Source organism: Xenopus tropicalis, chromosome 5 (assembly GCF_000004195.4).
Source record: "Xenopus tropicalis strain Nigerian chromosome 5, UCB_Xtro_10.0, whole genome shotgun sequence".
NCBI lineage: Eukaryota > Metazoa > Chordata > Amphibia > Anura > Pipidae > Xenopus > Xenopus tropicalis.
This window is the reverse complement of record NC_030681.2, coordinates 56,659,805-56,671,941: the sequence shown is the minus strand read 5'-3', so window position 1 is coordinate 56,671,941 and position 12,137 is coordinate 56,659,805. Positions and strand designations below refer to the sequence as shown.

General features: G+C 33.6%; 1 protein-coding gene across 2 annotated transcripts in view; it reads right to left on the bottom strand.

Annotated features, from left to right (window-relative positions):
* ero1b (endoplasmic reticulum oxidoreductase beta) overlaps nucleotides 1-12,137 on the bottom strand; it is a 51,660-nt gene that overhangs the window by 10,237 nt on the left and 29,286 nt on the right. For both annotated transcript variants that reach the window (NM_001097374.1, XM_012962567.3), the window contains 7 exon segments: nucleotides 669-695; nucleotides 3,967-3,978; nucleotides 4,398-4,444; nucleotides 4,541-4,661; nucleotides 5,387-5,460; nucleotides 7,376-7,458; nucleotides 11,617-11,658. In NM_001097374.1, coding sequence (NP_001090843.1) covers nucleotides 669-695; nucleotides 3,967-3,978; nucleotides 4,398-4,444; nucleotides 4,541-4,661; nucleotides 5,387-5,460; nucleotides 7,376-7,458; nucleotides 11,617-11,658 — 406 coding nt within the window.

Below are 12,137 nucleotides of genomic sequence, written 5' to 3'. Positions count from 1 at the left end.
TCGAACAAATAACAACAAAACAATTACTCGTGTGTTCACTTCCAAGTGTGCAGAAATCAACTTTGGATAAATTATATAGGCTATAGGCTAGTGCCACACAGGGCTGATCCTCGGCCTGTGGAAAACGCAGGTAGGGAACCTGTTATCCAGAATGTTAGGGACCTTGGGTTTTCCAGGTAAGGGATCTTTCTGTAATTTAGATCTCCATACTTTAAGTCTACAAAAATAATTTAAGTATTAAATAAACCTAATAGGATACGTTTTTATACTGTATCTTTAATATTAATATGTTTTTTCAATCTTTAATCTTTTATTTATTATATCTTAGTTGGGATCAAGCACAAGGTAGCATTTTATTATTACAGAGAAAATGGAAATACATTTTAAAATTTAGAATTATTTGACTAAATGGAGTCTATGGGAGATGGCCCTTCTGTAATTTGGAGCTTTCTGGATAATGGGTTTCCGCATAACAGATCCTATCCTCAATTTAAAGCATTTAGGATAAAAAAAAAATAGATAATGGTTTGTCTATTTTATAATTACTAATGGTGCATCTTATACCAAAATGTCTATTTTTACGTTAACCATTTCGAAATTGCAGTATCCATGAAAACAATGTATATAACAAATCTTTATTTTCCATTAACAAGTACTTTATCAATTACCTTCAAGCCACTCATAGAAAGATTCTCCTGTGCAAAAAGGAATACAAAATTAAAGACGTTAGCACCATTCCAAAAGTTTTTTTTTTTGCACATCTCTGCATTTAATATGCATTAAAATGCTATCTTGCCACAAAAACAAAGAATATTACCTTTACCAAGATTAGATGTCTATTGTTTTAAATACTTTTGTTTCACTTTTTTTTTTTAATATTTAGTAAGTGGGTCCCTAGCCATCAGATAACAGTATAGTTCCAAGATGGAAAGCTGCAGAACAAAAAGGTATAGTGAAACTATACTTCTGAATAGGTAGATATACAAATATATTACATAAAACAACCCATGCATTTTAATCACTTGGGATGCCATTACTGTTGCTGACTGCTTGCAGATAGTCCTTTAGAGTATACCTCAACTGTTCTCTGACATTTTTTTATTATTACATACATTTAAATACATTTTGCACCTTTTCAGATTTTGGTGTATTTTAATAGCTACAAAAATATTTTTCTATTGTATTCACTATATTTTCTTTTCCATTTGCATTAAAATTGTTGTTCCATCCATATATGAAGTATTGTACAAAGCCTTTCCCCTTCAGGATCTGGTAACTTTCCTAATTGTTTGTCTTGAGCCTTCTCTCATCAGCACTATGACATGGACATTCACTCACAGATAGCATACTATTTACTGACTTGTAGTGGATACATTGTTCTGTTACAATTTGTCTTTTACCCAAGTAACAGGGCTATGGGAAATTGGATTAAAATAATCCAGGTAAATAAAATAAAAACACTAAAGAAAAATGATGATGACTAACTTTAAATATGTTTTATTAATTTAGCATTCAGCTACTAAAATACAGTAAGATGCTTGAAGGTGAACTTCCCCCTTAATCCGAAATGTATTGTATGTATGTGAAATAAAATAAATGTATTATAAATGTATATTTAATACATTTATAAACTAATTTCTAACACTTTAACAGCTAAAAAGTACATTGCACTCACCAGCATAAGTGATAATGATTTGAACTAAATAGTTTGGTGCATTTCAACTGAATGCTAATAAGCATAATTATATTGCATTGGGTATGAAAAAGTGAATATGCCATTACTGGATTTCACCAATCTTCAAAATTGTTATTTCTAGTTTGCTGAAAATCAGTGCAAGCAAGTGTCACTAATGCACCAGAATTACACAACAAGGCCCACATCAACATTTTCATGGTTTTAAAGGTTTCTAAAACCATGACTAAACTCATTTCCACTAAAACCACAAATGTTTAGACATTTGTTAAAAGATCTGAACTGAAAAAGCACGAATGAAAAAAAAAAATGCAGAAAAAAATAAAAAGCACAAATTTTGAAAAAAATGAAAAGCGTCAGAAAACCTCTACAAGCACAAATTAAAGAAAGATAAGCCAATTGAAAAGGAACACCTGGCACTGACTTCTACATGACTTTGACAGCTTTTAGATGGTGTATTTTTACTTTTGGATTTGTCACAGTGTTGACGCATAATGTCAATAAATAGCAAAAACATAAAACATCAAGTTTTAGGGCAAAAAAATAAATAAATATAAATCGTGCAAAAAAAGCAAAGCGAATGTTAGTTAATGGACCCCAATGTGTGAATAACTTTATTCATAGAGTGTATTTTAAAAACCCCTCCACTGCCAGCTGATTTGGTCACTTGTGGTACTTTTATTGCCAGACAGTTTTTTTTTTTTTTTTTTTAACATTTTGTGTTCTTTCACTTTGGGGATCTCTTCTGGGGGGACTTTTAGTTTATCTAGAAACACTATATATTATTTGTTTCAGGACATAAGCTTTCAAAGCATGCAAGAATTTGTATGTAAGTCCACTTCTGTAACAATATATAGGCTTCTAAATGTCTAAAAATGTTAAATCTATGTTTTTCTTAATAAACAGATTTTAGAGAAACTATTTTTTAATGCAAAAAAATACAACTGGTTTTTAACAGCCAATAGGGTTGATTCACTAAGGTGCGTTAAAATGTGTGCTAGTCGCGAAGACTATTTTCGTGCGGTATTTGACCCAACGCGCACTAATTAACGCAGCGTGCACAAACTGTCACTGTGTGCGAAAAACCGCAAACTGGAGGCTCCATCACTCTAGGGCCAACACATACTTGAATAAATCACACTGCAAAGTCCATATTGTGTTGCCAAAAGCTCATTAACTGTACTTTTCTATAATTACCACCTGCCCCAAGTAGGTGTTAATTTTCACATAGACTAATGCAATATTTAGCGCAGTGTTTGTGAATCATGCATTGGTATTATTTCTGCACGAGAATTAACGCAATGCGTTAAAATTACCGCATTCGGTTGCACGCTATTTAACCACGCGATATGCAACTTAATGCAATTTTACCGCAAAAAGCATGTAATAACGCTTATCGACCTTTAGTGACTCAACCCTAATGTCTCTCGAATGTGCTTATATAAAATACGTGTATATTTTTAAAAAATTCTCACGTATAGGTCAAAATCTCCCAGCAGTACACTAATTACTTCAAAGCACTGCTCCAGAAATCTGCATTCTTTAGATTTTAAGGTCAAAAATTCAAAACAATAGGAAAACCATACATTTTTGTAAAGACAAATCTAAAATGGGTAAATCTTTCTACTCCAATCTACCAAGCCACAAACCTTTCCTAAATTTATTGGTTTTTTAAAAATCACCACAAAGCTTCCAATTTACAGAATCTTAACTCCTCCCTTGGGTCCTTAAGTACCAAAACACAACACCCTAAATATAGAAGCCAAGGGGACTACTGACCAGCTTGATGCCCATTGTGCATTAGTTTATTTCTGGGCATGATTCCAAACAGCAGACATGCGAATAGATTAGTGTCTGCTGCATGGAGGTTGTCGAAGGGCTTTCATGACAACCTTTGCCCAAGCAGTTAAAGCCTTTATAGTCCACCACGTAAAAAAGTCAATGGGTAAAAGCCATTCATGACTTTACCATGGAGAGTTAGGGAAGTGCTGTATTTTTGCAATATATATGGGAGATGCATGTAAAACACAACTAATTATGGGTGGCCAAATCAAATATCTGAAGTTGATTAGCACCTGTATTATAGTTACCATGTATAATTATATCACCTGTATTCATTGGCTACTCAAGAGTAAAGGCTAATTGAATGCACTAAATAGCAACCACTAGTTTGAATGTCCATTTCCTTACAAGTAGTTATTTTATTTCGATGGTGATCAATGCTGTGTGTACTAAACAAGTATTTAAATATACCATTATGTAAGAGTACATACCAGTATCGCCACCTAAAAAAAATTCAGAAGATATAAATTAAATATAATATTTACCAGTAATACTTTACAGTACATACTGAATTAAACAATAGCAAAACTTAAAGGACAGGTCAAATTATGCGTGGGCCCTGGGTATCGTAGTGCGTGTACCCCGGGCTGGTGCAATTTTCTTCTAATATTGGGTATTAGGTAAGGCCAGTACACACAACAAATTGTGTGTGCACAAAGTATTTTGTGCAAAAACACAAAAAAAAGGTTGTATTTATTTTGACCTGACAGTTTTCAAAAATGCGCACACAAGTTTAAAATGTGCACACAAAATCATTTTTTATGCACATAGCCAAAAATGAATTCGAGGGAACATTGCCCTTGCGTGTGCTTTAAAATACCTGTACACTTACAGAAAAAACATACATTTAAATAATACTTACTTATACTGGGTGCCAGTGGATTTAATGGACGATATACGGATCGAGGTCTATATATTTAAGAGATACAATAATAAGATGAGAATTAGATATTTATATATTACATTTTTTTACTTAATTCAGTCTCTTTTTTTCCAGTGTCTTACTTAAAGCAGTTTTCTTCATAAATACTATTCCACACTCTCCATGCTGAAGGTCCTTTATATCCTGTATATCTTTCTGGGTTCAGCAAGAGATCCACATACTGTACATCTGGAGATCTTTCATCTAAAACAACATCAGAGAAATTTATTATCATATATATGACAAAATAAAACAAAGCCATTAACTTAAATATTGAGTATAATACAGGGCTGTGGAGTCGGTAGATAAATTCTCCGACTCCAACTCCAACTCCTCAGTTTCTGATACTTCCGACTCCGACTCCTCTGTTTTTAATAAGCTAATGTATTTTATACATTCATACTGTCAATGAAAAGCATGCTTCATGGTCACTCAATGTGTTCGTTTATGCACTGCGTGCATTGGGCTTTATTCTTATAGCAGAGAAGTAATTAATTATGACTGTTTGTGAATTGGGACATTTAAACTTGCTTTATTTTTTTTTTTTATTCCCATTTAAATTTAGTAGGAGTCTGAGTCGGAGTCGGTTCATTTTTTGCCGACTCCGACTCCAGGTACACAAAATTGCCTCCGACTCCACAGCCCTGGTATAATACAAGAATTTTTTACAATTCTTTATTAAATGAGCGTTATGTCTTCATTTTTTCTCTCCTGAAAATGAAATAGCGATGCCCTTGTGCCCCCCTGTGGATATGCCAATAAAGAAGCTTTAAAACTGTGCAATGGATTTCCAGATGTTACTGCTTATTAATAATATCCCTTTACATTAATGATTCTGTTCTATTCCTGGAAAGTCATAATACACATACAAATACATCCATTATTTATAAACATAGGAATAATGTTCAAGAATTAACAATAGGCTTTACCATCAAGTTCACAGAAATGATCCTGCGCATCATCATATCTCGCCCAGTCGATGAACGCTTCTTTACTTTGGTTACTAAAGAGGGAACAAAAAAAATCATGGTAAATTTAAAAGAAAACTATAATTTTAATTTATTTTATTTAATTTATATCAGCCAAATACAGAACACAAGGAAGGAAAATATTATAAATATGGGTCTGCAAATTGGTATTCTTTATGTAATGAAGAGCACTGAACTTTGTAAACATACTTTGGAATCATAATGTGATACATTTATACTACTTAGATTTTTTTGTATTTGCTGCAAAGTGCTTTTATTTTTAAAATACTTCACACTGTTCTTTATATTAACACCGCTACTCTTCCACCTGGTGTCACTGTGCCTCAGCCAGCCTGACACACTTTCATCTTAAAAGGAAACAAAATCCTAAAAATGAACACTGATAGAAATGCTGCATATTTATGTAACAAATATGTGAACTTTATTTGTTAAAGGAAAACTATATCCCCAAAATGAATACTTAACCAACAGATATTTTATATTATGTTAAGGGACCTATTAAAAAATCTTGCTGAACTGGAATATATATATATATCAGTATATAAACTGATCCACCATTTACTGATGGGCCGTGTACTTCCTCATGGATCACACGACTAGAAATAATGCAGCTCTTTCTGTAACAGGAAGAAGTGTGGAAGAAAAAGGCAGAACTCTGTCAATTAATTGGCTGATGTTACCTAGCAAGTATGTGTGCCTTTGGTTTGTGTGCACTGTGACCCAATGAGGCGGCCCTTAATTCTTACAATGGCAATTTTCAATTTTGGTTTACCCAATGGCACATACTACTAAAACTATACTCCCAAACAATGTAGGTCTCTATAAAAATATATTGCATAAACAAGCTCATATGGAAAACTCTGCATCATCTAAATAAACCATTTTCATAAAAATATACTTTTTTCTTTTAATATGTAATACTTTGTAGAATTGTTTTACAAGAATTAGACACAAGATGGTGCTATAACCTTGGGGATTAAAGTGTATGATAATTGTTTAGCTCAGTGCTGTCCAATTTCTGTGGTACCGAGGGCTGGAATTTTTTTGATTTACGTAGTGGAGGGCCAATAATGGAAGACACTCCCTTTTCAAAACACCCACTTTAAACTACACCCATCTTATCACAAGAGCTTTTAAGACCATGTGTGGCAGCACACACAAATAAAAAAAAAATTGGTGCTCACTGCAGAGATATCACCCTTTACTCATATGTGAAAGAAGTTTATTATGTCATATTAAAACATACCCTGAATTCCATATGAGACCTTAGAAACCCCTGACAACTATTTCCAAATGCTAACAAAATCCCAGAACAAACCCCTGCCAGAATCACCTCCCACAGGCAGCACTGTGTCACTGTATGTACTGCATACTACAGTATGCAAAGCACTGGTCCTACAGTCTGAGGTGTGAAACAGGTGAACAATGTGGAAGCCTACAGTCTTAGTCTGGGGTCTTACAGGTATGCACAATTCAGTGCCTCACATATATAAATAATGCATGGACTTACAAGTGTGAATAATACTTACAGCCTGAATCTGAAGTGTGAATAAACCATGGGTAAATTAATCTGAGTACTGATACCTTTTAAAGCTTACACAAAGGTAAGAAGTCACAGCAGCGAGACAGATGGGGGGGGGCACAAAATGGGGGTTTACAGTTGGACAGGACTGTTTTAGCTTGTCTTAAGGCTTAAAATGTTGCTTCTGCCCTTATAAAAATAGGGAAAGGGGTATCAGGTGACTCAACTGGTGTTGGTGTATTTCTGGAGTGAAGCCAGCATTTGTAACAAATAAAATGAACGATAAAATGAAGTTTTTCCGTGCATGTGGCAACTTTAAAGTCTGTCTAACAATTCTCTTGGCATTTGACTATTCACAATAGATGCTGCAACCTTTTTAAATTAATATTCAGATAATAAAAACTTGCCTTAGTGTACTGTTTATGGCTCCAAGCTTATTGGCTTGTTCACAGGCGTCTATATCTTTTTCACTGTTTGCTTCGAGTGAATACTAGAAGAGAAAATATGTTAAAAAATGTTAGGGTTCCGATATGTAACCATTTTGAAAATTATATACTGTTTAACTGTGCCGTTGAAAAGTTGACCCTGCTGTATGTATGTATATATATATATATATATATATATATATATATATATATATATTTTTTTTTTTTTTTTTTTTTTTTTTTTAATTTGCCATTAACATGATCCAATGAGAGCCTTTCCGAGTACAACATAAACAGGACAAAGGGATTGTAACCTTTCCCCCTTTTTAATTTTAGACACAAAATAATTCAACTAGATATCAAGATCTACTTTTGACTGGATTTCATCAGTATTTACCATTTTGTATCATCAATTTACATTTGTTGCTAAAATGCTGTTGACTCATTATTTAAGTGATACCAATGTATGTGTTAGGTCTGGGCACACAGCCAACTCAGGAAAAACAAAACTATAAACATTTGGGCAGCATGCCGAAACCTAACCTGATACCTTTGTATCACTTCAATATTTCTTTGTGACAGTTTTGAGGAGAGAACAAAAATGTTTCTACAGCACTTACACACTGGCAGCCTGAAAGCTTCTTCCAGTGCACAGATGCCATTTTAGCACCTATGTTCTAGGGATGAGTGGGACAACACTTCCTTGAACTGAGCTATTTATAAATATACAAAATGAAAAGTAAAATGCAAATTTTAAAAAGGAAGTGGAAAAATTAAAGGACCAGTAACATCAATTAGTGATATCAACAAATGTTTTGATTATATAGTCTTGTAGAAAACCATGAATGCATTTAACTGCCGTTTATCTTGCTTTGTAAGACCTAAATCCATTGTATTCCATGGAGCTTATCAGTTATCTGCTGTGTAAATTTTGTGCATTCTGCCCTATTCAACCTGAACGGTTGGCCCATGGCTACACAACAGTTTAATTGTATAAAATATTATAATGTCTCTGAAGCATATTCTGGACTTGCTGAATATATATATATATACAGGTATTCAGTATATATATGCCTAGTGTATAGAATCAGTAGCTGAAATTTGTCCATGCAAAGCCAACTTAAGTTGCAGTTTGCAGGAAACTCCCTCATGCTTCCGTTGTTGATGAAGCACACAGATAACAGCGGAGATTGTGGTCAGCCTCTAATGGATTTCCTTTTTTTTGTTAGTTATGACATTTCTCATCCAGAATTCAGCAACTTCTGCCTTTCCTTAATTCTATAACTATCATTTATGCATTCCTTATTATGCATCATCCACTGCCTGCATCAGCCTCATACCATGTCTCCCTACCTCTATTAAAGGTTATCTAAACCCAATCAGAAATGTAATCTAATATTACTTAAAAGTGCTCTTTTGAAGACTTTGAACCAATTCGCATTTCTTTAAATGTTTTGTGGTTTTGAGATATTAGCAGTTGTTTAAAAACAAATCATGTATTCCTGGCTCCAAACACTGGACAACTTAAATATCTTCAAATATTTGCAAAAGTTAACGTTTTAATAAAATAATACATATAAATATTGTAATATATTGAACCATTGTAATATATCAGGAATGCCCTGAATTTCCAGATTAAGGTCAGGATTTGCCCGATTATGAGTCTGTTTCAGCAGGTTTCGGGTGAATCAAAATGCCTGGCTAAACTAAATCCAAGCCCTTAAACAATTGTATCACTAAAAGTGTTGAAGTAAAAACTTCATTATTGTCAAAGTTTAATAAAAAAACAAAAACTTATACTTTTCAAAAAGGAAATGGGGCAATATGAAGTCTTCTAAATCCAATATGCGATGTTTAATATCTATTCCTAGCCAGTCTTCTGCTAAAACTGGAAGCCAGTTTTTCCAGCTTGCCAGGATTTTTTAGCTTTTCCATCTTCATTTCCATTCCTTCAGCTTAGGTTCCATGAGTGTGTGTGTGTGATGGCAGTGTGACTTCCTCTGCGTAATTTATTTTTGCAAGAGCTATGAGAAGTGAAGTAATAAGCACATTACTTCATGGGGTCTTCTGTGGTCTTTAGATCTATCGCTGACATATGTGCTGCCTTTGCTGCTCAGAGCACTTACAGAGATAAGTGAAGTTGAGAAATAACACAAGGGGCTAAAAATCCTTTGTAGTGCCACAAGAACTAACTTCTGGTTTTAGCAGAAGTCCAGCAAGAGGGATGTGGAGCAACATACGTCTGATCTAGCAGAGTGCATGTTGACCTATTGGGAAAACAGTGTACAACTGGAAGCAGAGTTTAGCATGGTATTTTTGATAAAGCATTAAATATAATAAACTATCTGCAGAATAAAGCTGTTATTGAAGCAGGGTTGAATAGTTTTTTCTTAAAATTTGGTGTTACAGTTCCTTTAAAGGAACAGTTCAGTGTAAAATTGAAAACATTTTTTATTTCTATCTATTTTACTCAGTTAAATTTTCACACTGAACTATTCCTTTCAAATCATGTGCCTTAGAACATATCGTTATGGAAATTGTACATTTTTTTTCTTCAGGATTTTGCTATTTTGCATATGCTTATGTACGTGGATAATGTAAATGAAATCCATGAATCTATGCAAAAAAAAACAAACAAAAAAAAAACAAGTTTGAACCCTGGGCGACGAACTGGGAAATGCATTCAGGTGCCGACGAGGTCCTTACTCAATAGATATCTGCCCAATTTTAGACCAGATACTTGTCAGGGAAGGCACATAACAGGTAAACACAAATTCAGGGCTGGTGTCTGTTGTGGCTTTAGATATCTCTATCAAATGTATATATTTAAACAGTACATCTCACTTGACTTATGCACACACACACATGGGACTTGTTATCCAGAATGCTCAGGGCCTGGGGTTTTCCGGATAATGGATCTTTCCATAATTCGGATCTCCATAACTTAAGTCAACTAAAAATCATTTAAACATTAAATAAACCCAATAGGACTGTTTTGCCTTCAATAAGGATTATGCATATCTTCGCTGGGATCAAGTACAAGGTACTGTTTTATTATTACATAGAAAAAGGAAATCATTTTTAAAAATTAGAATTATTTCCTTATACAGGTATCGGACCTCTTATCCAGAATGCTCGGGACCTGGGGTTTATTTAAACAGTTATTAAACAGGATTGTTTAGGCTCCAGTAAAGATTAATTATATCTTAGTTGGGATAAAGTACAATGTACTGTTTTATTACTACACCAAAAAAAGAAATCATTTTTAAAAATGGGAATTATTTGATTACAATGGAGTCTATGCGAGATGGCCCTTCCAAAATTCTGAACTTTCTGGATAATGGGTTTCCAGATAAGGGGTCCGATACCTGTAATAGAGTCTATGGGAGATGGCTTTTCTGTAATTCGGAACTTTCTGGATAACGGGTTTCTGGATAAGGGATCCCATACCTCTAGTAGATTTTGTTAGCAAAATGCCACAAAGAATACAAGTGTAAAAAATAAAAATTGGAAAGGCAAGAAAATTAATCACATGGTGAAATTAATAAACATGGTGAGATCATAAGACTATGCTATATATAAAAAGAAAACTAATAAAGGGCAAATTAGAGGTGGAAAACAAAAAAAAAAAGGCTTTAAAAAGCAAAACACATGTTTATGTATCAGAAGCATAATACAAATGGGTGTGGAACTCTGTAAAATAAAAGGATATTCCTTAAACTATTGAACAAAATATTGACTAACAAAGAAACTGGTTTCTGTCCTATTTTCTGCTTTGGTAGCCCAAGGCACACTGCACATTATTCATTGGTTTTGATATAGTACAGTTGTACATGTAAGGACAGGAAGTAGCTGAAGTTCTGTAAACACTTTAGCTGCTGGTAAATGTCCACCTATTTATCTTTCCATATTTAACAGTTACAACAGATACATTGCTAAAAGCTGACACTACACATTTTAGTACCTACCAACAAAATGTTTTTATCATGTAGGTATTTTAAGTTGAACTGTCACATTAAGGGGAACCCAAAGAAAGTCATTTTTTAAAATAAGATAAGTTATATTATTTTATCCCCATGAAAGTGTTAATTTCTGATTCTGTGGATACATTTAAGAAAAATAGATTTTATAGCCACTGAAGGTTATTGATCAAGAGATCAACCTACTTTGTGACTATTATAAAAAACATTAGGCAAGGAATAAATAAAGTGCTCCAGGCTTACCTTGTTATAATTCCCTGCTTTAATTCCAAGTGGAACTTTACTCTGAGGGGAAAAAAGTCATAAATAATATTCACTTTTAAAGAATAAAAATATTTACAAAAGTAGAACTCTGTCCCTGACAATGTGTGTTCTCAGTCTGAGTATACCTGCATAATTCCCATATGGGGTGCGCATTTATTTTAAGAATACTACTAAATTATGGATCCGTCATGCGCATTTATTTTAAGAATACTACTAAATTATGGATCCGTCACATTTTTGCATTTTGCCAACACTGAATACTATTTTGAATATTAACATTTAATTTCATGGTTTCTGAACAAAGAATTCTTGCAATTGGTAATTCAGCAAATTAAAGCTACATGACTGAAAGGGTTTGGATTTGGTACAACAAAATACTTGAATCTGAAATTCTTAAATTGAAATCCAGTCTCTCAAAAAGAGCAGGGATCCTGCTGAATCTCTAACTGAATCTTGCATTTGTTGTACCTGTAATGATTACTGTACTCTGAATTCAAATA